The sequence below is a fragment of the Erythranthe guttata genome, chromosome 7, assembly GCF_056151865.1.
Source record: "Erythranthe guttata isolate IM_541 chromosome 7, IM_541, whole genome shotgun sequence".
Lineage (NCBI taxonomy): Eukaryota > Viridiplantae > Streptophyta > Magnoliopsida > Lamiales > Phrymaceae > Erythranthe > Erythranthe guttata.
This window is the reverse complement of record NC_142539.1, coordinates 2,153,493-2,180,872: the sequence shown is the minus strand read 5'-3', so window position 1 is coordinate 2,180,872 and position 27,380 is coordinate 2,153,493. Positions and strand designations below refer to the sequence as shown.

Below are 27,380 nucleotides of genomic sequence, written 5' to 3'. Positions count from 1 at the left end.
TACCTATAGGAAAAAATACATATACCTTTATAATTAAAATAAAAATAAAAATAAATATAAGTAGTAATAATGATTAAAAAAAAGAAAAAAGAAAAAAAAAAAGTTCCGAAGATTCAGGCTCTTTGCTATCCATCAGATTAATGTTATTTGAGTGTGTGTATTTCGAGATGTGAATTAGGACGATAATTTCGACTCAAGTTTTGATAGAGGTTTGAAACGAAAGGGTAGTCGAGATAAGGAACTCGATTCTTTAATTCTCCTTAAGATAAATTTTGTCCCGTGTAGCTTTTTTTTCGGTTTACGAGAATTGTTTACAAAATAAAATGACTACTTCAGTTTCAATGAAGTAGTACAACAATTCTTGGAACGCGACAAACAAAACGAGACTCGATAATTTAAACAATATGCAATAAGATACTTGGATAGGAAAAACAATTCAATTATGAATCGGATTTCATGGGAACGAATGAGTTCAAATGGTGGATTTTCAAATCTGTTTATAGATATTCTAATTGATAACTAAACACCCATTTAATTTAATAGGTGCTTAAACAACTTTATCTCTTTCAATAATGGCATTTCATTTTATTATTTTCAATAATTAAATATATTTAAATGATTTGTTTAACTCTATTTTTTAATTGAGTAATGAAGTAATATTTGGAGAAAATAAAATCAGAAAAATAATATATTTCGAAATTGATATATTATTAATTATTATCAAACTGACAAACAAAAAATGGCCACGTTTCGTATGATTTATGAATAGGTCATTGTCGAACTTTAAAAATAAAATCAATGATTCGTTGAACCACGTGAATACATTTTAAATTTAATGCAACAGTGACTTTAAAATTCACCACGTATCTAAATTAAATTCAAGAGGACATCAATCAATGCAATTTAATTATCTACTGCAATTTATTATAATTTTATTGGGCAAATTACGGCTATCATTATGTATGGTCAAATTACGAAAATAATCTATTTTATTTGGGTAATTATATCTATCCCTCATTTTAAATACCTTTACATAATTTATGTAATTCGGTTATTTATCGAACCAAATCGTATATTCTGTTCGGTAAACGGTATGAAATGCTGGCGTATCGAAATTTCGGTTCGGTTTTACCAATTTAACATTTCTAAATTTACCTTCTGGAAGAGTTTTTTCGTAAGATAATACATAGTTGAGGAAAGTGATTTTAATTACCCAAACATGATGGAAACTTTCATAATTTGACCATAACAGAGGGGTGGCCGTAATTTTAACCTAATTTTATGTGATATTTAAAGATATGATTTGAATGGCTTTAAATGACCCAAAGTTTAGGAGAAAAATAAAAAGGGACAAAAAAGAGAATATTGTAGATGCTCCTCTAGGGATGGCAATTTTTACCTGACTCGCGGGTACCCGCCCTGACCCGCCCCGAAATTTTCGGTTAATACCTTCCCCACAAATAAACGGGGTGGGTACGGGTTCTAATCTTTCACCCAAAAACAGGTTCGCAGTGGGTGCGGGTTTGTATATACCCGTCCCGCATATATATATATATATATATATATATATATATATATATATATATATATATATATATATATATATATATATATATATATATATATATATATATATATATATATATATATATATATATATCTTACATATGAAAGAAAGAAACGTCGGGCAACCCCTAAAAACCCTAATGGTATTTCTGTAATTATTTATTTTTAATATTTTTTCTCTACTAATTTCAAACTGTAATTTTTAACAATTATCAAGATTAAAACTAACCCGTGAAGAATCCTACCTTATTGGTACTTATGTAATTATTTATTTTTAATGTATTTTCTCTACTAATTTTTTAAGTAAACTTTCAAAAATTATTAATCTCCTGTTTTTCATCAATATGTCTCAAATCTTAAGAGATAAAGCTAGAAATTCGATTTGTTAAATCTTAGTCTATTTATTTGGATTATAAATCTTAATATGTAAGATTTAAAAAACTAATGTTATATAAAATATGAATAATACTTACATTATTAAATTTTACTATAATTTCTTATTATATATTAAATTGATTTTTTTTTTATTATTTAAATAATATCCCATGCATCGCACGGGGAAAATGCTAGTATATATAATACATTTGGTATCTTGATTCAATTATTGTTTTTATTAGGGTTATTCAAATTTTTTTTTTTACTTTTTTCTTCAGCTTTACGAGTTTTTTGGCGGGGAGGGTACCCGCGGGTTTTCGGGGCGGAGCGGGTGCGGGGAATACAAAACCCGCTCCAAACCAGCCCCATGGCCATCCCTATGCTCCTCCCCTTATAACCGTCGGTTCCGGGTCGAACTCTATGAATGTATGAATAGAACCGAACATTTCGGGTCCATCCTCAGCATCGAACTGTTTATTTTTCATTTTTAATTTTTTTTAATGGAAAATTATAATATGGGAAAAATATAAATAAATTGAAAGACCTTAACCAATGCATAAGGTTATTCAATTTAATGGTATTTTTTCTTTTCCTTTTTCCTTTTTCTTTTTCTTTTTTAAATCACGAGCTTCAAACCCGAACACCAAACACTTCACAAGTGTCGATTATATCGGCCTTAACACGCGATCCCAATTCCAAAAAAAAAAAAAAACTCACTGACGAGCAAAATAATCAAAAATCAAGAATCAAAACAACCACGTTTTCTTATTTGTCACGAAGAGAGTCGAGACTCGGATAATTTGAGGCATTCGCTCTGACACCTCCGTAGGCAGACGTCGTTCCAATTCGGCACTTGGTGTTGGTCAACGCACACGGTCCTCGCGCACGCATCCGCACATGCGTCCAATTCGGAAATACCGCACACCGTAACACACGTGTCCTTTATTGGATCTTTCGAGAAGGCGCCAACTTTCTTGAGCATTCTTTTCGAAGTGCAAACTCTCTCGCACACGAAAATATCGCCCGTGTTATTCTCTCTTTGGCCCCCTCCTCCTAGAGGGGTTTTTTTAACCCTTTGCTCGTCGGCACCTCTGTTTCTGAAAGCCTTTCCGGCAATGAAAACGGGGACAGTGGCGGCGGCAGCTGCCGCTACCGCCCACCATGCATCCACCATTGTTGTACCTATTAAAAAAAAAATCGAAATTCGCTAGTTTTGGTTGGTAGTTTTGATGAAAAAAGTGAAATTTGGAAGAGAAGAGTGAAATTCATGGGGTTAATTGCATTCAGCACCCCTGTGTTTTCCCTAATTGCTTAAAAACCCCTTGTGTTAGTTTATTAGCAAAAAAAACCCTATGATTCAATTTTTTTAGCAAATTATTACCTAGAAAAAACTCACCATTTTAGGGGGTTGTGAATGCTAAGAAAATGCATTATAGGGGTCTTTTTGCTAATATTACTAACATGGCAAGGTTTTAACAATTCGATATAACACCGGGATACTAAATGCAGTAAACTCGAAATTTCTTCCCCTAATAGTGAAAGTCCAAACACTAATTGTCGGCTTTATACCCGAATGACAATCACACACACACACACACACACACACACACACACACATTGAACTCGAAAGAGCGAATGGAGGCGTAAATTTTTTCTCATCTACGAGCCTTTGAGTAAATTAAAAACGAAACCTTTACTAGCTTTTTTCATCTTTTTACTTGTCGATTTCCTCGAACCAAACCGATAATCGGTTTACGAAAATATGGCGAATCACGATTATGAAAATATGCACGTAAAAAGTTCTATTCCACTGAGTACCTACATATCGACTTTAGCAGAGTAACAGAACCGATAGCAATCGAATTATAATAATAATAATAATAACTTGCATTCAAATTCTCGGACAATCTTCGATATTTCTCGACACACATCCGATTCGCAGTGATCAAAATGCAACATGTTATAAATTTTAAGTAATTCTTTTTATACATCAGATTGCATTTCTAAGAGAAACTAATTACTAAGTCTTAAAAAAAAAAGTAATTAAAACAAATTAAAAACCCTAAGCTCTTCAAAAGCTTCTACCACCAATCAGAATTGAGGTATTCATGAAAACAATTAAATTTACCCAAAATAGTATACAATCTTATTTCTATTTTGAGTAATTATATAATGTTTACTGTATCTCCACTACCACAAATGGCAACAGAATTAAAAAAAAAAAAAAAAAAAAAAACTTACAGCGAGGCAAGACGTCTTCGGACTTTCCGCCGGAACCCTAGTTTACGCCGCCGGAAGAGTGGAGGGTGATTTTGAACCTGTAATTGAGAACCAACGGGGAAGAGTGGAAAAAAAAAATAGTTAGAAGTTGTGAAGAAGACGAAGAGGAATGGATTTTAGGTAGTGTGGCCCGTTTCATAGCAGCTTATTGGGCCGTACGACCCGTTTTATCTATTATACTTGACCCGATCCAAAACCCAATTTTTCCCCTTCTTTTTTTTTTTTTTTTTTTTTTTTTTTTGGGTGTGTGTGTGTGATTATCTAAGTCATTTGAAATCCTTGTTCAAATATATACAAATCGTCCCCTAAAGGGAGGTGATTTATCGGTTGAAGCAAGTGAGCTTGTGTCAGTTGATCCATGTTCGAATCCTTTTGTCAATTTCGCTAGATCGAGCTTGTCACACATGGTTAACCAAGTGTAGTTTACTTCTCTTGTATGATCTGCAAGCTAATATACGATAGCGTAGATTTACCCAGTGAAAAAACAAATTGATGGTGTAGGATCTACACATTCAAGACTTCCTTCCAAACCATGTTTCTTTAACCACCGGAAAGTCCACTAACACTAGAATATGTCCGGCGACGATGAATTAAACGGACGGAAAGTATAAGTGAAGAAAGATTTGTGTTCTTGTATTATTGCCGCCTATTACGCTATGGGTCCTTTTTTCCGTTCCGCGAGTCCGTAAGGAGAGAGCGTCTACTTCATGTGAACTTAAGAAGCGCGCATCTATTTCTTGCGAATTCTTCTCATAGTAGGCTTGTTTGTATATATTGGGCTTCTTCCTTAGTGGGCTAGCGACTCAAATTCGTATCTTCTTCAGACTTTAGCCGAAAGGGCTCGTTTTTAGTTCGTTGGTCCGACCTCAAAGTTTACGGAGGCCTCAAAGTTTGAATGCTCTAGAGTGTATATGTCATGTTTGTCATAATTGAGAACACACATGTGATATCACAACTTGTCTCTACTAGCACCAACTTCTTGTTTTATCTCACAACTCTAATGAAATGAAGATTTATCAAGTACCTTTGCCACATATGACAATGGTTATGGGGTGCAAATGCAAAATATCAAATTAATTACAAGTTATTATGCAAGAACAAAAAGAATTACAAAATCAAGAAATGCTATCCAATTAAATTAGTCTATCTATTAAAAAGCAAAATCCATATACAAAAGTTCCATTGTCATGCACCTCCTTATAGAGGATACTTTTCTCCTAACCTAACTAAATTGAAAAAACAAAAAAAAAACAAAAAAAAAAAGAAGAAAAGAAAAAGAAAAAAAAAAAAAAAAGAAGAAAAATCTCATCCCCCCCACCCCCAAGATTTCATCATCCATAGATCAACCCAACTCTTTCTTACATTCATCTCTTGATTGATATGATGTAAGAACATGAATTCCCCATAAAATTACGGCCCCAAACGAAAGCAAAATCAATCGGTAGAATCGCCTAAACTAGAACGTTTGCTCAAGAAACCTCGTTGTGCCACGAGAGTACGATATCGCCGAGCCCCGATTTCAACTCACCCCACTGCAGAACACCAAACTCCATACTACCATCAACTAACTTCACTTCCACTAACCACAACTCAATCGCCAGTTCCCAAATCTGCAAAACAAGAACCGCCCGTCCTTTAACGAGTCGAATCCCGCCACCTTTCCCTTTCTCCACTCTGTACCCGAGTTTCTCCCCAACATTCACAACCTTCTCCTCAATCACAACCACCTCCAAAACACTAGTAAACCTCATCTCCTTGCTGTTCACCTCCGCTTCTAAAAGCCCCGATAAATCGAGCCCCGATGACATTGAAATTATGTCGAAAGCATTCACTTTCGGCAAGTAGTCGGACTCCTTTCGGTTGAGAAATTCGGATCGAGGACTTTGATCGGCTTGCGAGCAGAGATTCTCTTGGGAGAATGATTTTTTGAACCAGGAGAGTTTGATCAGGTCATCGAGGCTCAGCCTTGAGTTAGGGTTTGGGTCGAGGAGTTTGTATATGACGAGTTTGGCCGATTTGGAAACCCAATCGGGGAATTCGAATGAGCGTTTGTGCATTGCACGGTACATGTTCGACAAATTGCTGTCATCGAAAGGGAGGCTGCCGACTAGGAAGGCGTAGAGGAGAACGCCGCAGGACCAGGCGTCTGCCTTTTCGCCGTCGTAGCCCTTCCGGTAGACCACCTCCGGCGCGGTGTACGCCGGCGTGCCGCAGGCGGTGTAGATCAGGCCGTCCCTTTTCTGTTCCGATAGGGCGGAGAGTCCGAAATCGGTGATTTTGAGGAGGCCGTTCTGATCGAGGAGGAGGTTCTGCGGCTTGATGTCGCGGTGGAAGACTCCGTTCTGGTGGCAGAATCGGAGGGCGGAGACGACTTGCTGGAAGTACTTCCGGGCGGTGGATTCGGAGAAGCGGCGGCAGCGGTGGAGCTTGGCGAAGAGCTCGCCGCCCTGGGCGAGCTCCATCACGAGGTAGATCTTCGATTTGGTGGCCATGACCTCGTGGAGTTTGAGGATGTTTGGGTGGTGGTGGAGGCGGCGCATGGCGGAGACCTCCCGGAGTATCCGGGGCTCCATGGCGGCGTCGACGGTGGACGCCTTGTCGATGACTTTGACGGCAACTTCTTCGTCGCTGTTATCGAGAGATCGGCCGAGGTACACCTTGGCGAAGCTGCCGCGGCCGAGGAGGCGGCCGAGTTGGTACTTTTCGAGGATGATTGAGCCGCTTCCGCCGCCGGAACTCGTGGATCTCCTGATTGAGGCGGTGGGGGAAGGTGGCGGTGGGTTGTTTTGGCCCATCTGGGGGGGCCGGGGTGGGGGGTGGGTGGTTGCAGTGGGGTAGATCTCGGCGGAGGCTGGAGGAAAGAGAGGGTTTCCTTTGTGTACTTTGTTGCACTGGTTTTTATAGTGAAGGGTTAGTAGAGACGTATACAATTAAATCACATGATGCACTCATGTAATTATTAATAATTTATTTTTTTATTATATAATCATCATATGTATGCATATATATTAGGGTAAATTACACCCACACCCCTGAGGTATGCTTAAATAACTTTAAGGTCCCTGTAGTATCGATAATTACACTCACCCCCTTGAAACGTAGTTATAAACTCTAATGGGATAATTAATGCATTAGATACGTTATTACGATAGAGTTCTAACGGACTATTGGTTTCAGGAGACAAGAAAAAGTTATGGGTGATTTAAGAAATATTGGGGGATATAACTCCCTATAACTCTATGTTATCTCCACCACTAGCTAAAAGTAATAGTCCATTAGAACACTATCGAAATAATATATACAATGCATTATCCCGTTAGAGTTTCTAACTACGTTTTCAGGGGGGTGAGTGTAATTATCGATACTGTATGGATCTTAAAATTATTTAAGCATACCTCAGGGGTATGAGTGAAATTTACCCTATATATTATTATATACAAAATGTTAATAGAAGGGTCTCGATTTTTTTATCTCAATTTTGACTTGAAATTTGATTTAGTATAATGCAAAATACAAAATTATATTACTAAAATACCACCATAAATGACATTCCCAGATATTTCATTTTTCCAAAAAGCAAATATAAATATTTATTTAATTCGATAAGTTTCATCGGATGATAGTTCTATGTAATTTCAATTGATCAATATATTATAATATTCATTTCGTGGAAACTATATGTACAAAAATTTGATACAAAAAAACAACATCCGTAATAATTGTAATATATATCGCCTTATTCGTACTATATCGAATCGAATGCATCATATATGTCAATTATTATAAATCTGCATATAAAAACATATATTTATATGAAATTCATTTTTTGTAGCATATGATAAATTTATTTTTCTTTAGTTTTTTTTTTTATATACCTCATTCGGTCATATAAACATTATTTTTTTTTGGAAAAAATCGGCTTCCATCCCTCAAGTTTGTACTAATTTCATATTTGGTCGCCATGTTCATAAAAACGCATTTGGTCCCTCATATTTCAAAGTTCAACATTTTTAGTCTTTTCCGTCACTTTTTCATTAAAACTAAAGGAATCAAACGTGTATCCATCGCAACCATAAGTGACGAACTAAGGGTAAATTGATTGAAATGACCAAAAGTGTCAAATTGTTGAAACTTGAATGGACCAAAATGTATTTTTTTTTATAAACATGGGGGAGCAAATATCAAATTAGTGCAAACTTGAGGGGTGAAAACTGTAAATTTTCCTGTTAGTTTTATTTCTAAATTGTGTGTAATAGGAAGGTCAGTTTTTGTGCCGTTAATAAAAGCTAATAATTGGTCCCAATATCAAATTTGACTATATGTGAGTTGTCAGTGCATTCATTGTATTATTGGTGGTATTTAGTAATTTTAATTAATTAATCCATAAAAGTCCACTAATCCATCTGGTTGGGGCTGTTATTAAAATACTTTTAATTATAGCAAATTAGCAATATGCACATCATTTCATTGTCTAGAGTGACTAATTTTTAATTAGCATTCAACTTAGACTTAATATGGAAGAGTATGGAAGAAACTCTACTATTACAAATATGGGATCTTGATATATTTGGAGCATCAATATAAATTGCTACAAGTAGTGCTACATTATTGTGTCAAGTAATTACTATATAGCATACGTATAATATCAGCCTAGTTGGTGGAATAAGAAGAGCTATCGTTAATCGAGTTTGATTTTATTCGTCTGTCATTACTTTTTAGCTCGAGTTTGCTGCAAATAACTTGTCTAATGCAATTTACAGCTCTTGTAAAATTTGCATATTATTGCACGAGAGCTTAATTTATGCAATGCACACATGTGATTGCAGTCTACGAATTTCTTTTCAACAAAAATTTAATTAAAATACATCGGTTTCAAATGTTAAAAAAAAAAAAAGGATGTCTCATTGTCTCTTATACTTTTTTTTTTAATTTGAGTTGAGTTAATTATTTATAAATTATTGAATGCATGTATGATTATCATTATGTACAAATTACATTCATTAATTAAGAAGAAGTTGATTAAGGATGGGATTATGTAAAGCATCTTTAGTTAAATACATAGATTAATATCTCTTATAATTTTCACATGTATGTGGACCTCAAGATATATAACATCCACTCATATTAGATATGCAACTTGTTTCATGATGGAATGGCTTAGCTGTTGTTGAACTTCATTGGCAGTTTCTTGGATTTTGGTGATGAGGTGAACCACCTACTTTTAAGTTTTTTTAAATGAATTTTTTTTTGAGAATTAGTTTTGATCATATCATTTTTTTTAATTAATAGAATCTTCTTAGTAGTGGTGGAGTAAAATCTACACCCTCAAGACCTTCTTTCAAATTTTACATACTTTTTGAACCGCCGGAAAAGCTCACCTGACGCCGATGCTTTCGTCGGTGAAGATATACGAGACAAGTGAAAAATGTAGAAGTAGATAGAAAATTCAGAAAATACTGTATATATCATATTGGAGATCGTGATTGTGCTCTCAAAACGTAACCCTGACCGAGTTCTTGTATTCATTATACAAAGGGTTTCTCAATAGACATTTCACATCCTAGAACCCTTGGATTGGTTCAAGATTTGATTCTAATTGCATAATTGTCGCGTCAATTATCTAATCTATTTATGGAGACAACCCTTAGATTGGATCTTCTCGGCATCCTAGGGTTAGCTTGCCTCCTACCGCGTCCTCGTCTCCTTCCTCTTTAATCGTATCAAGAACAATAGCCTTGAGATCTCAGTTCGCCAATGCCACTGGTCTCGAGCTCTCAGTTCCACCGGCGCCATGTCCAACTCTTCAATTTGCTAGTAAGTGGGCTTTTGGTTTTACTGAGCCAGCTCCTGACCATCTTTGTAATTTAGTAGGCCTTCAACTCATTAATTTAAATATGGAGAATTCGGCCCATAAAAATCAAATTGACCACATCATAACACCCTAAGGTCTCGTTTGGTTGGCAAGATAAGATTAGCCAAGATAAGATTAAATAATCTAATGAAACCCAACTATTTTATTGGAGCTTGAAACGTCCAACAAAAAAAACTCATTAGAATGCAAGATAAGCCAAGATAAGACAAGATAAGTCATGATTATTTAATTTTGGCGGGTCGACCTGACAATTTATTGAGGATACCAAACATCAAATTAAGTCCAACTATTTAGTTAATCATGGCTTATCTTGGCAATCAAACGGGGCCTAAAAGTATGTGAATTTTTTTATTTTTTTTAATAACATAGGATATAAATGATTAACAATCCATGTGAATTTTACACAAATACTTGAATTTATGTATGAATATAAATTCATTGAGTCGAGATTTAAATTGTTAGTGCCCGCATGGGTGTAGCTCAATTGGTTCCGAAGGTGGTAAGTTGGTGCAATATCATAGGATCGAATCCTGGCAGCCGCAATGTGGGAATTTCAACTCCAGTGAGAATTGGTTCCTTGTGGGTACCAGGTTCGGGTTCGCTACCTTAACGGACCCTTGAATTAAGGTCTGGGTCTGAAAATATTATAAGAATAATTGATTTAAAAAAAAGTGTCTAGGTTACCGCCCTAGCATCTACATTAATTAATAAACGATTAAAAAAACATAATAAATTTAATTAGTCAATATCATCATGTATGGTAATCATTAAATGAAATAAAAAAAACATAATAAATTTAAATTCAATCAATTTATTGTCGTTCCCACTAACCATGGTTAAGAGATTATTGTGTGGGTTGTGAGCCATTGAGCCATCAGTTTATTAGGTCCACTTGGTTTATCTGACTACGTTACTATGTGGTCTATTCCAGCCGGTCAGACCCCACCACGTGTGCTGTTATAAATGGTCCCACCATTGCAGTCAAATGAGAGTATTATTATTTTATTTTAATATTTAATCAATTCTGGGAGAATTACACTGTTGGCCCCTCATATTTGGCATGATTCCATTTTTAGTCTCTCTTGTTCCAAGTTAACTTTATATTGAACGTTAACAGGTAGCGGAAAACACTATTTTGGGGTAAATCTAAAATTTAAAATTTTTTTGTGGTTCAAAAATAATTAGAAATTAAAATATACTACTTATAATTAATTAAACAAATTATTTTTAATTATACTTAATATTATTATAATTATATTACTTATAATTAAATTTTTAATAATAAAAAAATTAATTAACTAAACATATTAATTTTAATCATACTTAATATTATTAAAAATTTAATTACAAAAAAAAAATTCACTTTTGGCCCCAAAATAGTGTTTTCCGTTACTTGCAAACGAGCATATAACAGCGGGGACCGAAAGCGTTTAAAATTGAACATTGAAAGTGAATTTTGTTCACTTTAAAATAACGGTCACCAAAAGTGGAATCTGGCCAAACATGACGGACCAAATGTGTAATTCTCCCGATCTATTCCTTTTAATTCGTAGACAATTGTTTTTGCTGAATTAATTTGTAGACAATTAATGAATAAAAGTATAAGCCTGTTAAGAAAAAAAACAGCTCTTTGTATGTAACTAATTACATAATTAACAACCACTAATCTACTGTATGATTAAAATTACCAGAGACATGACACGTGACATCATTGTGGTGGAGGCTAAAAAAACATGCCACCTTTAATTTGTTGTCACATTGGAATTTTGCAATTGTTGTGGCTGGTATTTAACAATCAGTATTTAGTAGGGAAAATTATAAATTAATTACTCAATTAAACTATACTAATTATTAATTAGCCGTCCTATTGGACTAGTTAAATAATTAGGGATAAATTCATGGGTATGGACTAGCCAATTGTCCCAATCACAAAAGATACTTAGATTTTACTTTTTATATATATATATATATATATATATATATATATATATATATATATATATATATATATATATATATATATATATATATATATATATATATATATATAAAATAAATAAATAAATAAAAAGATAGATTTTCATGTATTTTTCAAATTCGAATTGGAGGGATCGTATCGACGAAAATTATAAGGGTTCTTCCTATGTAACATCGTAGAATATTATATTGTTAAATATTTTTGTCTTATATGAAATTAATTTTAGAGTTTGAATAAATTGAACCAAAATGAAATTTAATATTAGTCATAGTATATTTATTTATTAATAACTTTTTTTTTGTACACAAGAACTCCAAGAAAAAAAAAATACACTTAAGTTGTCACTGTTAAATATTACTGATAAGCCTACAAACTTATCAAATTAATTATAGTTGTAATGTTCATGCCATTTTATTGTCGTTTAATATTTAAATATTCATGTTGAAATTGTTTTTATTTTTAATGAAAATAATATTGGAAAAAAACAGTCCAATATGTAGTAACAATTAAAATGACATGATAACTTGTGACAATAACTTATTTTTATTTTATTTCTCTAATTATTATTAAAATAATATAATCATTGTCGTGTGAATATAAAAGAATATTTGGTAATTAATATAAGTAATGAGAAACTTTTGTCTTATTATCACCTAAAATTTTGTCACTTGTTTGATTTAATATCTTAAATTTGATAAATAATTGGATCAATAAATTGGTCATGGCCTTTATTGTATTTTAATTAACTAGGTCCGAATCTGGCATGTTAGAAAAGTTGGTCTACCTGTCTAAATAATTATGTGACATGCAAATTAATTATTTTGTACTTTAACTTCAATCAAGAAATATCTCGGAATAATGTGTTGTTATTTTATTTAATATATGTAGAGACTTTTGTGACATTTGATTATTAAACTTTCAGATTATACAACTAAACCTAAAACTCGGAGAGTGTTAAAAAGAGTGTATAAGATATTTAAGAGCATATAAGTTCTTTCAAAAAAATTGGTAATTTAAAAAAAAAATTAAAATTTCAAAAAATAAGTTGTTTGATAACAAATAAGATTTTTTTAAAAATTACGTATAACCCCACCTTTTTTTTATCAAAGATTGTATGATGAGTAAAAACAGCTTATGAACTCAGTATCCAAACATTTTAAAAAATAATTTTATAAATAAGACGTAACAACTTATTAGCTCTTAAAACAACTTATCTGAAGTAAGAGTTCATCACTAGGATAAAACAAGCTTAGCCAAACGATATACGGTTAAACTTCTATAAATTAATACAGTCAGAACTAATAAAATTATATTAATTTAGCGAAATATTAAATTATCGAACTAATATTCAGTAGGTTTTTACAGAGTTGGGACCAGAATGAACTATTAGTTAAGCCATGTTATTAATTCATCGAGTTCTAGTATATATATATATATATATATATATATATATATATATATATATATATATGAATCATTTTATATAATTGGACCTATTAGATGACCTTAAAAAAGAAATGACCAATGGGAAGATATTTTTGGATGTGATAACAAAAAGGTGGCATGCGCATTAGATATGCACATCACTTTTCTTGTTCTTAATTGATTGCAACTTCTAAATTTCTAATATTAAAATACAATCAATTTTTTTTGGTGTGACATTTAATAAAAAATACAATGATTAACATTGGTAATTTTATATTAAACGGCTAATAATTATTCTTGAATTTACAATGACCTCTCAAAGTTGGCACGACTTTAACCTAACCGCATTTGTTATTGCTATTTTCCTTTTTTTTTTCTTTTTAATGGTTTATTAATGTGTATATAATATGACATTATTTACATAGAAAATTTATATTTATAAATATAAAATATACATAATTTTGAAACACATAAAGTTCCCGTATTACTTTTAAAAATTGAACAAAAGAAAAAAAAAATAGCAAATTAATTCCAACCCAAAAAAAATCATAAAGTCATTACAGAAACTTATGTTCCAGTTTACAGTTCTATATAGAGATGCACACTGAAAAGATCGACCACTCAGTACGTAGTCTTTTTTAACGTAAGAAAAAAAAATCTAATAATGATGGTCTTACAATAAACACTAACACATAATTAACATCAAATATTACTAATTTTTCTCATTATATATTACAAAAATATTACAAGAATAAGAGTAATTTCATTCAACCATAAGATTGAGGGTTACTCAATACTTCACTTGAATGGCTCTTGAAGCAAATGAAAGGCTGTGATGCAACTAAACCTTATAATATTTAATTATTATATATTTCTGTCTATTTTGTTTTTATTTTGGAAAATAATATATATATTTCTTTTTGGGGAACAAGATCATTTTTGTCGAGAATAAAAAGTAGGATCCAAAATATATAATACAATTATTATATTATTTAATTCATAAACACACACACACACACACACACACACTGATAATATGGAATTTGTAATAGTTATCTAGCTAGCAGTCAATCCCATGGGCCCAATATATATTAAATGGGCCGGGCTTTAATTTGATACCTCTTAGAAGCCCTATTCATGTTTCATAACCTCTGATTCAACCCATGCACTAATTTTTTTCAATTAAGAAAGCCCATAAAATGTTTTAATAAAAAATAATTATAAAAGCATAAATAATTATCGAAAAATAGTGTGAATGTTTGACCAAAAGCAAAACCAAAAATCCAAAATAATTAAGTTGGACAGCTACTTATCAGTTTTTGTCTGTCAAAATTTAATGATATCTACCTAACATTGTGCACTTTTCTTTAATTTTCATTGATTTGATCAAATTTGTTTCTTAATCACCAAAGTAGAAGTTTGAGCCATCCTTCCTTTGCTACTGTCGAGTTCAATTATTCCTATAAAATTTAGTACTCTCTCTGTTCCATAATAACTGTCTCTTTTTTAAAATATTTTTGTTCCATATTATCTGTCACTTTAGATTTCCAATACTGCATTAAATGCATTTTTTTCATTTTTTAACCTTATTAATTCAACAATAAGTATTAACTCTCTCTTATCACATCATAATAATTAAGGTTATTTTAGTCTTTCTAATATATTTTACCTAAAATCAAGATACATTTATTGAGCTTCTTAATACTTGTGCAAATCAAAAAACGACACATAATAGGGAACGAAGGGAGTAGTTAATAATTTGCTCAAACTAACTCAAGTTCACTGGTTTACGTCTCTCGTATGCTATTATACGAGAGTGTAAGTTTATCCAGTGCACTTACACGGTTGGGCAGTGAATTTCTTCGTTACAAAAAATAAAATGTTTGCAGATGAAATTTAACTATTGATTTCTTTCATTATTGAAGTAACTTTATAGGAGAAAAAAACATCTCAGTTCATTTCGGCACGTGTGACGACAATATCTTATACACCTAAAATTTGTTGAAATATCAAAATTTAGTAGATCAACTACGATATGAAAGTAGATAAAAAGTCATATTATACATAAATAATATATTATTTATTTACTTTCCATACAAAAAAAAAAATACAAAATCCAATTAATTACCAAATAAAACATCAACTCCAATCTCCTCCTGCCACGTGCACAGGAGTGGCAAAAGAGGAATTAACCAAGCAAGTGGAGGACCACACACACATTTCACATTTGCATATTAGAAAGTCGAAACTAACACGTATACACAATTGCACAACAGTAAAGCGTGTTTAGCGTGAAACCCGCCTTTTCCCCGTTTGGCAATTTAAACGCCACAACGCTTATTACTACTAAAAGTTCGTTGTGGTGGTTGGCTTCCCCCCGCCACCCCCTCAGCCAATATTTTCTCCTTTTAAATACATATATTTCTCCCTCCAACTTTCACCATCTCTCTCTCTCTCTCTCTCACACACACACTCTTTTTCACCTCCATCACTAATAAAATTCTCAAAATATAGGACTCCACACCAAATTTTTTAGTACTTGAATTTGATTTACTAGGCTAATTGCATAAAGAGATTTTTTGTTGATCAACAATACAATGGCGAACGGAAACGATCAAAACCGACAACCCGAAACGGGAAAGATCTCGATCGAATCCAAATCACCACTTCCAAACTTCCACCAATCCGTTCGTCTCAAATACGTCAAACTCGGCTACCACCACTTGATCTCGCACGCCGTCCTCTACTTATTCCTACTCCCCTTACTAGCCCTATTCCCCCTCCATCTCTCGTCTCTCACGACACACGATCTACTCCAATTGTGGGACCTACTCAAATCCAATTCCTTCTCGTTTGTCATTTGCTCCACGCTAATGGTCTTTCTAGCCACACTTCACTTCATGACAAGGCCTAGAAAAGTCTACCTAGTCGACTTCGCCTGTTACAAGCCGGAAGAGGTCATGTGTAGCAAGGAAATGTTCATGGACCGGTCGAGACGCGCCGGGACTTTTACGCAGGAGAATCTGGACTTTCAGAAGAGGATCATGGAAAGATCCGGACTGGGCCAGAAGACCTACTTTCCGGAAGCCCTAATGCGGGTCCCGGCCAGCCCCAGCATGGCCGAGGCCCGCAAGGAGGCACAAATGGTCATGTTTGGTGCGATTGACGATTTGTTGGCGAAAACGGGGATTAGGGCGAAGGATATTGGGATACTCGTGGTGAATTGTAGCTTGTTCAATCCGACGCCGTCGCTTTCGGCTATGGTTGTGAACCATTACAAGCTTAGGGGGAATATTTTGAGCTATAATCTTGGTGGCATGGGTTGCAGTGCTGGATTGATCTCAATTGATCTTGCCAAACAGCTTTTGGAGGTTTTGTTTTACCCTTTTTAATCATTACTTCATTTGTTCCATAGTAACTGTTTCTTCTTAAAATTATTTTTTCCATATTATTTGTCAATTTAGATTTCCAATAATGCATTAATTACATAATTTCCACTTTATATCTTTATTAAATATTTCTAATATTCAGTTTTAATTCATTTCTCTCTCTTACTAATTATAAAATAAGGTGATTTTAGTCTAAAAACATACATTTTTCTTAAAATCAAGACACATTTAATGAAATTCTTAATCCATGTACAAAATTAAAAACGGCAATTAAAAGGGAAATATTAATCATTATTAATTATTAGTAGTAGTAATAGTAGTAGTATTTATTACGAGTTTATGATGCATTGATGAAGTTAGATGGGAGATACAGAATTAGCCTAACCAATTTTATTGAAAACTAAAGTTTGGTTTGTACCGAACGGAATCTTAAATATTGGTTCGGTATTAATTTGTTTCTAAAATTTCTAGATAATTTTTTTATAGTAATAATTATATTTTTTCTATTATATTTTTTATTTTCTAAATTTCTAGGAAATATGTATGCTTACTATACCTGATTATTTAGATCGGATGAATTTCAACCGTAAATTTGATAAATAACTGCTCACTAAATACACTTCCAACACAGGTCAACAAAAATACCTACGCCTTGGTGGTAAGCACCGAGAACATAACCCTAAACTGGTACTTCGGCAACGACCGGTCAATGCTCGTCTCAAACTGCATCTTCCGCATGGGTGGCGCCGCCATCCTCCTCTCCAACAACCCCACCCACCGCCGCCGCTCCAAGTACCAGCTCCTCCACACCGTCCGCACCCACACCGGCTCCGACCAAAAAAGCCACACGTGCGTCTACCAACAAGAAGACGAAACCCGACAAATTGGAGTTTCTTTCTCCAAAGACCTAATGTCGGTCGCCGGAGAAGCCCTCAAGACCAACATCACCACCCTAGGGCCGCTGGTCCTCCCCACATCGGAGCAGCTCCTCTTCCTCCTCACACTCGCCGCTAAAAAGATTCTCAAGATGAAGAGCATCAAGCCTTACATACCCGATTTCAAGCTCGCGTTCGAGCATTTCTGCGTGCATGCGGGCGGGCGGGCGGTGCTCGACGAGGTCGAGAAGAATCTCGATTTGAGCGAGTGGCATATGGAACCTTCTAGAATGACTCTTTATCGATTCGGGAATACTTCGAGTAGCTCTTTGTGGTATGAGTTGGCTTATTGTGAGGCTAAGGGGAGGATTATGAAGGGGGATAGGGTTTGGCAAATTGCGTTCGGGTCGGGCTTTAAGTGTAATAGCGCGGTTTGGCGGGCTTTGAAGCGGGTCGACCCGGTTCGGGAGAAGAATCCTTGGATGGATGAGATTGATGATTTTCCGGTTGAGGTGCCGAGGGTGGCGAATGTAAATTAATTGATTCTTAAATTTGAGAGAAAATAATATGTGTAATTATTTGTTTAATTAATTCATAAATATTTTACTTGAAGGAAGTTATAACTTTGTTGTATTGATATCAATTAAATGCAGTTTATGAAATTTAAGATGTCCGATATCCGTCTCGATGCGATAAGGGTTTACCTAGAAATTTTATTTTTCGACAAAACATCAATCTCCAAACGGCTAGCGAGTTAACATTAGTTATACGTGTCGATGCTCTGAAAATTGCTTCAAATATTTCGACTATTATATAAACTATATTCGTGTTTTTCTATTTACGTTTGAATGAGTACTATCTGAGGTATGGGTGACAAACCATCTACGTACAATCGATCCACGACGAAGAGGAAGTAATAAGTCGATTTTGCTCGTTTTTGTTTTGCGAATAACCCAAAAGTTATAATATTTTTTTTACAATACCAACCAACGAACAACTCACCTAATATAACATGAATCAAATTAAATGAATACATCATTTTTTTTTCAATTTTCATTATTAGTATTTTTTTATGCTATCTTATAAATACTTAGATTTTTAATTGGTTTTTTTTTATTTTTTTTTATAACTTGATATTCTATTTTAAATATTATTTATATAGTATGATGGGCATTTGTATTTTACCATTTATTATTAAGTAAAATTAGGCCAATCGCATATATTAATGAAGTCTCACATTGTCCCAATTGCCACCACTGTACCCCTAATTATGGATATAGAGTACTGAGTTGCATTAGATATAATTAAATACTTAGGTTTGGTATACTCTAATTCTGCATTTAAAAATTAAAATTGTTCACTTGCATGTAACACTAAATCTGTAGCTACGACGTGGTCCAAATTTTGGTGAATTTAACTTCACAAGTAAATTACAACCAACTCTTCAAATAATATTAAATTACAAAAACCACCCTCATATTTCGGTAATTACAATTACCCTTAACTATGAATCTTCTTACACGTCCACAAACATAACCTTCTAGATTCCGTGAAATGTTCTCTAGTTCACTCGTTTTGTGTAAAAATGCAACTTCTGATGCACCACAATCTGATATATATATACAAGCCAAAAAACACATCTTATATATGATGCTTCAAAATGTGGAGCTCGAATGAGATAAAACGGGTACAAAATTGAGAATATTCCATGTAATTTAAAAGATTTCACTAAATTTATATTTGTGTAATACCCATACAAAAGAGGGTTTTCGTAATTTGATCATACATCAAGGGTGGCCGTAATTACCCAATATATATCCAAAAAAGTGAAAATCTAAAAATAGGCTTAAAGATTCCCTTTTCGGAAGGGTAGTAGTAACCTCAAATTTATAATAATATAGACAGGGGTTAGGTAAAAATAAAAATAATAAGAATCAAATGCTCATTCAAGATTTCACATACATAAATATCCAACTCGTTTTCACCATTTTCCCTCATCGATCAAGAAAAAAGTAATATACCACACATAAAAAATGACATCACAAGGTCAAAAATCCAACACCACAAAAACCCCGAACGGAGAACCCGACTTCCGTTCCTCGATTCGGCTCAAATACGTGAAACTAGGGTTTCATTACCTAATTTCCAACGCAATGTACCTCTTAACAATCCCTCTTCTTCTTGCAGTTGCGGCTAATCTCTCGACTAGCGACCTCCAACATGCACTCGAAGCGTCCAACTACCACCTCCGATACAACACCCTCACCGTTCTCGCATGCACCTCTCTAGTGGCGGTGTTGGCCACCGCTTACTTCATGAGCCGCCCCAGAGCCGTTTATCTGGTCGACTTCGCTTGTTACAAGCCCGATTCTTCTTTAATGTGCACTAGAGACGAGGTTACCGAAAAAGTTTCGAAATTCATAAGCGAAGATTGCGGGGTTTTCGTGAAGAAGGTTCTAGAAAAGTCCGGACTGGGTGACATGACTTATGTCCCCGGCCTTAAGGAATTCCCGCCAAAACAAATCTTTGAATCCACTAAGGAAGAAGCGAAAGCCGTTATATTTGGGGCCATTGATAACTTGTTCGAGAAAACTCGAGTGAACCTTAAAGATATCGGCATTGTTGTCGTTAATATATCCGCTTTTAACCCTACACCGTCACTGTCTTCCATGATCATCAACCGCTACAAGCTGAGGGGCCATGTGGTGAGCTGCAACTTAGGCGGCATGGGTTGCAGTGCCGGAGTAATTAGTATCGACCTTGCAAAGCGGCTCTTACAAGTAATATCTTTGTCCCTTAACCACATACTATATATATATATATATATATATATATATATATATATATATATATATATATATATATATATATATATATATATATATATATATATATATATATATATATATATATATATAGGGTGATTAGGGTTTAGCTCGATAATTTTCGAGCCCTACGCACCCTTAACTTTTTAAAAATGAGAAAATTAAATGGTTGAACTTGTGATTAACACCGATCACGAGATTAAAAGGGTTTATAGTTGGTATAAAATGTAATTTGGGAGAAAATTGAAAGTTTTAATATGGGTAAATTACGAAAACCCTTCTGAACTTAAGTTAAATAACGAAAAACACCTCCACCTACTCGTAATTACCAAAAACCCCTGAGGTTTGTTTCCGTCTTATACCAACCCCTTACAGTTACAGTGTGACTTTTCACTGATTTTTTTTATTCCAAGGAATAGACTTTACACATTTTCATATATTTTCTTTTATTTCTCACCTATTTAATAAAAAGGTATAATAGAATGTACACATTTTAGGTTAAAAATCTCGATCAACAGTTAATCAGAGGGGAATTTTGGTTATTACGAATAGGTGGGGGCATTTTGTGTTATTTAGTCTAAGTTTAGGGTGTTTTTCGTAATTTACGCAAGTTGTAATCATGACCCAGGTACAACCCAACACGTACGCGCTAGTCATGAGTTTGGAATGCGTGTCAAATTTCTACACCGGCAAAGACCGATCGAAGCTCCTCCCCAACTGCCTCTTCCGCATGGGCGGCGCCGCCGTCCTCCTATCGAACCGATCCTCCGACCGCCGCCGCTCCAAGTACCAGCTCACCCACACCGTCCGCACCCACACGGGCGCCGACGACAGAGCCTACGCTAGTGTGACGCAGAACGAGGACGTCGACGGAATCGTCGGCGTCTCGCTCTCGAAGGACCTGATGGCCGCCGCCGGAGATTCCCTCCAGAAGAACATCACGCGCCTGTCGCCGCTGGTCCTCCCGGCGTCGGAGCAGCTCCTCTTTCTGGCCACCCTGGTGGCCAGAAAGTTCCTGAGGATGAAGCACGTGAGGCCGCACGTGCCGAATTTCAAGACGGCGTTCGAGCACTTCTGCATACACACCGGCGGGAGAGGGGTTCTGGACACGATGGAGAAGAATCTCCGGCTGACGGAGTCGGACATGGAACCTTCTAGAATGACGCTCTACAGATTCGGGAACACGTCGAGCAGCTCGATATGGTACGAGCTGGCGTACGCGGAGGCGAAGGGGAGGATCCGAAAGGGGGACCGGGTCTGGCAGCTCGCGTTCGGGTCGGGTTTCAAGTGCAACAGCGGCGTGTGGCGCGCGTTGAAGACCGTTGACCCGAATACGGAGATCCATAATCCGTGGAGCGACGAGATTCATCGGTTTCCAGTTTAATTTCTTCGCAGTAAACGATGTCGTCTCTGTTTGCTACTGTATTAAGACCGCGTTTAGTTGGTAAGATTTGCCAAGATTAACTAAATAGTAATGTTTAGTTTGATGTTTGGTTAGTCCGGATAGAATAAAATAACACTTGATATTAATAAAAAATGTCTCGATTTAATCATTCCCCAAAGTTGTTTTAAATGAATAATTTGTTCTTTCTTTTTTTTTTTTTTTCTTTTAACATTATTGTATCAATGTAATTGACACATGCAGTTGGAACTCTATATATAATATATAAAGAACACATTGCCCAAAATTTATATTTGATATTTTAGTTAGGGTGGTGATTGGAGTGGAATTTCTGATTTCCGCTAATTTGTTCCGGTACGTCATTTTTTGAATTTAGATAATATTTTTCAATCCGAGTTTTGAAAGTTTTGGTTTTCGATTTTTAGGAAAGGCATATTAGATCTCGATCTTCGTCTCTATTTCAAGCAAGTGGAGGACCACACACACATTTCACATTTGTATATTAGAAAGTCGAAACTAATACGTATACACAATTGCACAACAATAAAGCGTGTTTAGCGTGAAACCCGCCTTTTCCCCGTTTGGCAATTTAAACGCCACAACGCTTATTACTATTAAAAGTTCGTTGTGGTGGTTGGCTTCCCCCCCAACCCCCTCAGGCAATATTTTCTCCTTTAAATACATATATTTCTCCCTCCAACTTTCACCAACTCTCTCTCTCTCTCTCTCTCTCTCTCTCTCTCTCTCTCTCTCTCTCTCTCTCTCTCTCTCTCTCTCTCTCTCTCTCTCACACACACATACACACACTCTTTTTCACCTCCATCACTAATTAAGTTCTCAAAATATAGGACTCCACACCAAATTTTTTAGTGCTTGAATTTGATTTACTAGGCTAATTGAATAAAGAGATTTTTTTGTTGATCAACAATACAATGGCGAACGGAAACGATCGAAACCGACAACCCGAAACGGGAAAGATCTCGATCGAATCAAAATCACCACTCCCAAACTTCCACCAATCGGTTCGTCTCAAATACGTCAAACTCGGCTACCACCACTTGATCTCCCACGCCGTCGTCTACTTACTCCTACTCCCCTTACTAGCTATGTTTCCCCTCCAATTCTCGTCTCTCACGACACACGATCTACTCCAATTGTGGGACCTACTCAAATCCAATTCCTTCTCGTTTATCGTTTGCTCCACGCTAATAGTCTTTCTAGCCACACTCCACTTCATGACAAGGCCTCGAAAAGTCTACCTAGTCGACTTCGCTTGTTACAAGCCGGAAGAGGTCATGTGTAGCAAGGAAATGTTCATGGACCGGTCGATACGCGCGGGGACTTTTACGCAGGAGAATCTGGACTTCCAGAAGAGGATCATGGAAAGATCCGGACTGGGCCAGAAGACCTACTTTCCGGAAGCCCTGATGCGGGTCCCGGCCAGCCCCAGCATGGCCGAGGCCCGCAAGGAGGCACAGATGGTCATGTTTGGTGCGATTGATGATTTGTTGGCGAAAACGGGGATTAGGGCGAAGGATATTGGGATACTCGTGGTGAATTGTAGCTTGTTCAATCCGACGCCGTCTCTTTCGGCTATGGTTGTTGTTGGGTGCTAAATACCTAACACGCAAGTGCACATATCGCAAACAAGTAGTAAAAGTGGACTCGTGAGAGTCGGATGTCGATCCCACAGGGAATACGTAAATTATCTAATCCTAAGTACCAAATTCTAACAACTATGATTTTTATCCAGCCTACGCAAGTTTGTCGAATTAAATCAATTAAACAATTAAAATAATTAAGAAAACAAAGAATCACGAGAAAATATCAATATAAAACGGATCTAGGATTTTATCTTCCCCCTATGCAAGAATTGCTCACCCAAAACCCCTCAATTATGAAATATATGATTCATGATTATTAACCCGAGACACTAATTTACTCATAACCCGCTGTCGTGTGTATTATGAGTCTATTATTCATAAACGATTCACTATATGTCTATGCAAACCAATTATAAATAAAGCATTAACTCACAAGTCTCGTAAATGGCTACCTAAGGTGATATCTGTATATCTACAACACCACATGCAATTGACACACTCATCCGGTGAAAACTACTCGAAGGTTCTTCTACTTACCGTCTAATTATCAAAATAGCTCTGTCGAGTCAATCCCAATAATCACAGATAAAGCACATAAATTGATCAAGTTCATGTACTAACAATCATAACAAGCAGAAGAAATAATCATAAAATCATAATTCCATAATCTCAAGAAAACGGGTTCACCATCCCCACATAGGGTTCCAACAAAATCCTAGATTAAAAACTTAGCTACTCATGTTATCTACGAAAAACATAATAAAAATATAAAAACACATAGATTAAGAAAAGATAGAATAAAGAAGAATTGTGATGAAGAGTTGTCAATTCTCCGTCTTCGATTCTTCGTTCTCTCGCTCCTCTTGCTCCAAGGTTGTGTCAAAAGTCCTTTGATTCGTGCTTGGTTTGGGCTTAAATAGATGTCCCAACTTGGTAGATGATTCTAGGTTTTCTTGTGTGTTTAAAAGTCCAAAATTGTCTCCAGCGTGATTTGGCACGGCCGCGCGAAAATCAGTGCAATTCTCGCACGGCCGCGCGAGAATCGCCGAAACCTTCTGCCCAATTTCTGCATTTGGCACGGCCGTGCCAAAAATAGGCTAAATTTGGCACGGCCGCGCGGGCATTTTCAGCCAATTTTCAGCATTTTTGTTTATTTCACTTTTGGCCCATATTTTCTCCAAAATTGCAGTTTTGACCCCAAACTTTTCCAATTCTTCAATTTGTACCTAGAATACAATAAATCAACTTTTTAAGCACCAATTATCGTAAATTCACACAAAAAGCTCAAATAAAAAGATACGATAAAGTGTAAAAATATACACTTAACAGTTGTGAACCATTACAAGCTTAGGGGGGATATTTTGAGCTATAATCTTGGTGGCATGGGTTGCAGTGCTGGATTGATCTCAATTGATCTTGCCAAACAGCTCTTGGAGGTTTGGTTTTAAACTTTTTAAATAATATAAATTTTATTTTTACTTTTCGGTAATTACAAATAGGTGGGGATATTTTTTGTTATTTAGCCTAAGTTCAGGGGATTTTTTTCGTAATTTACCCTGATTTCTAAACTTTCTAAATAATATTTTTTGTAGTACTATTTATATTGTTTATATTATATTTTTTATTTTCTAAATTTTCTAGGAAATATGTATACTTACTATACCTGATTATTTAGATCGGTTGAATTAGAATCGTAGATTTGATAAAATAACTACTCACTAAATACACTTTAAACGCAGGTGAACAAAAACACGTACGCCCTCGTCGTCAGCACCGAGAACATAACCCTAAACTGGTACTTCGGCAACAACCGGTCAATGCTCGTCTCAAACTGCATCTTCCGCATGGGCGGCGCCGCCATCCTCCTCTCCAACAACCCCACCCACCGCCGCCGCTCCAAATACCAGCTCCTCCACACCGTCCGCACCCACACCGGCTCCGATCAAAAAAGCCACACGTGCGTCTACCAGCAAGAGGACGAAACCGGACAAATCGGAGTTCTCTCTCTAAAGACCTAATGTCGGTCGCCGGAGAAGCCCTCAAGACCAACATCACCACCCTAGGGCCGGTTGTCCTCCCCACATCGGAGCAGCTCCTCTTCCTCCTCACACTCGCCGCGAAAAAGATTCTCAAGATGAAGAGCATCAAGCCTTACATACCCGATTTCAAGCTCGCATTCGAGCATTTCTGCGTGCACGCGGGCGGGCGGGCGGTGCTCGACGAGGTCGAGAAGAATCTTGATTTGACCGAGTGGCACATGGAACCTTCTAGAATGACTCTTTATCGATTCGGGAATACTTCGAGTAGCTCTTTGTGGTATGAGTTGGCTTATTGTGAGGCTAAGGGGAGGATTATGAAGGGGGATAGGGTTTGGCAAATTGCGTTCGGGTCGGGCTTTAAATGTAACAGCCGGTTTGGCGGGCTTTGAAGCGGGTCGACCCGGTTCGCGAGAAGAACCCTTGGATGGATGAGATTGATGAGTTTCCGGTTGAGGTGCCGAGGGTGGCGAATATAAGTTAATTGATTCTTGATTTGAGAGAAAATAATATGTATAATTATTTGTTTAATTCATAAATATTTTACTTGAAGGAAGTTAGTTTGTTGTATTGGTATCAATTAAATGCAATTTGTGAAATTTAGGGTGTTCGATCCGTCCGGATGCGATTAGGGTTTACGTATATATTTTATTTTCGACAAAACATCAATCTCCAAACGGCTATCGAGTTAATATTATGTGTCGATGCTCTGAAAATCGCTTCCAATTCGACTATTATATAAACTACATTCGTATAATATTCTTCTATTTATTTTTGAATGCGTATATATGTACATGAGGTATGGGTGACAAACCATCTACAATCGATCGACGACGAAGAGGAAGCAAGTTATAATATTTTCGGAAAATACCGACCAACGAATTAAACAACTCACCTAATATAACATGAATCGAATGAATACATTAAATTTTTTTTTCATTATCACTACTTTTTATGCTATATATCTTATATATACTTGAATTTTTAGTTAGTTTTATTATATTTTTTTATAACTTGATATTCTATTTTAAATATTATTTAATAGTTTATACTATATAGGATACATGCATGAAGTACAATTATTAAGTCTTACATTGTTCCAATTGCCACCACCGTACCACTAATTTTGGGTATAGAGTACTGAGTTGCATTATATATAATTAAATAGTTAGGTTTGGTGTACTCTAATTCTGCATTTAAAAGTTTTAACTTGCATGTAACATTAAATCTGTAATTACAACGTGGTACAGATTTTGGTGAATTAACTTTATACTTTATAACTATCGTACTATATGTATATATATAGAAAGTCAATTTACGCAAAAAAAAAAAAAAAAACAAAAAAAAACCCTTATGTTTGGGTAACTGTGGATATATCTTCTTACATGTTCAATCTTATAGTGTCAAATTTAACAGAATCTTCTACATTCCGTAGAATATTCTCTAGTTTGTACTCTTTTTGTGTAAAAATGCAGTTTCTGATGCACCACAATCTCATTTTTACAAGCCAAGAGACACATCCTATGATCATCGCTTGCTTCAAAATGTGGAGTTCGAATTGGATAAAACGAGTATGATGATGCTAAAAATAGATCACCTTAAATAGTTGAGATCGAGGGAGCTGGGAGAGCAAAGTGGATCACTGCTCACGTGCTAGATGGCCCTGAGATACCTGTGAACAAAGAACACGTGAACTAGGCCGGGGTTGATCCGGCGGAAACCCCTCCGACGCTCAAGTCAGACGTGCAGATTG

At 35.5% G+C, this 27,380-nt stretch overlaps 3 protein-coding genes, 1 non-coding gene and 1 pseudogene across 5 annotated transcripts; 3 read left to right on the top strand and 2 right to left on the bottom strand.

Moving 5' to 3' along the window:
• Positions 1-2,541: 2,541 nt before the first annotated feature.
• LOC105953253 (uncharacterized protein At5g64816) lies at positions 2,542-4,326 on the bottom strand. Its single transcript, XR_016032122.1, has 2 exons — positions 4,183-4,326; positions 2,542-3,123 (listed from the first exon to the last, which is right to left on the bottom strand). It is a non-coding gene; the product is annotated as an uncharacterized protein At5g64816 (transcript).
• A 1,018-nt stretch (positions 4,327-5,344) lies between these two features.
• LOC105953273 (CBL-interacting serine/threonine-protein kinase 7) lies at positions 5,345-7,118 on the bottom strand. The gene has a single exon (XM_012976928.2). It carries the CDS (start codon positions 7,014-7,016, stop codon positions 5,691-5,693), a length of 1,326 nt encoding a protein of 441 aa, XP_012832382.2. The 5' UTR covers positions 7,017-7,118; the 3' UTR covers positions 5,345-5,690.
• Positions 7,119-15,844: 8,726 nt separating this feature from the next.
• Positions 15,845-18,436, top strand: LOC105953274 (3-ketoacyl-CoA synthase 11). Its single transcript, XM_012976929.2, has 2 exons — positions 15,845-16,867; positions 17,517-18,436. The coding sequence occupies exons 1-2, from the start codon at positions 16,094-16,096 to the stop codon at positions 18,297-18,299; spliced, it is 1,557 nt and encodes a 518-aa protein (XP_012832383.2). The 5' UTR covers positions 15,845-16,093; the 3' UTR covers positions 18,300-18,436.
• Positions 18,437-19,722: 1,286 nt separating this feature from the next.
• On the top strand, positions 19,723-22,147 carry LOC105953275 (3-ketoacyl-CoA synthase 20-like). The gene is made up of 2 exons (XM_088820661.1): positions 19,723-20,540; positions 21,214-22,147. The coding sequence occupies exons 1-2, from the start codon at positions 19,794-19,796 to the stop codon at positions 21,967-21,969; spliced, it is 1,503 nt and encodes a 500-aa protein (XP_088676787.1). The 5' UTR covers positions 19,723-19,793; the 3' UTR covers positions 21,970-22,147.
• Positions 22,148-22,493: 346 nt separating this feature from the next.
• Positions 22,494-26,248, top strand: LOC105953276 (3-ketoacyl-CoA synthase 11-like; annotated as a pseudogene). Its single transcript, XR_016032121.1, has 4 exons — positions 22,494-23,585; position 24,292; positions 24,921-25,027; positions 25,331-26,248. The product of XR_016032121.1 is annotated as a 3-ketoacyl-CoA synthase 11-like (transcript).
• The last annotated feature ends 1,132 nt before the right edge of the window (positions 26,249-27,380 follow it).

Bases quoted from the DNA above. Each gene is read 5' to 3' on its own strand.
- LOC105953273 (XM_012976928.2), bottom strand. From the start codon at position 7,016: ATGGGCCAAAACAACCCACCGCCACCTTCCCCCACCGCCTCAATCAGG.
- LOC105953275 (XM_088820661.1), top strand. From the start codon at position 19,794: ATGACATCACAAGGTCAAAAATCCAACACCACAAAAACCCCGAACGGA. The intron at 20,541-21,213 runs GTAATATCTTTG...ATCATGACCCAG, and splicing joins TTGCAAAGCGGCTCTTACAA to GTACAACCCAACACGTACGC.
- LOC105953274 (XM_012976929.2), top strand. From the start codon at position 16,094: ATGGCGAACGGAAACGATCAAAACCGACAACCCGAAACGGGAAAGATC. The intron at 16,868-17,516 runs GTTTTGTTTTAC...CTTCCAACACAG, and splicing joins TTGCCAAACAGCTTTTGGAG to GTCAACAAAAATACCTACGC.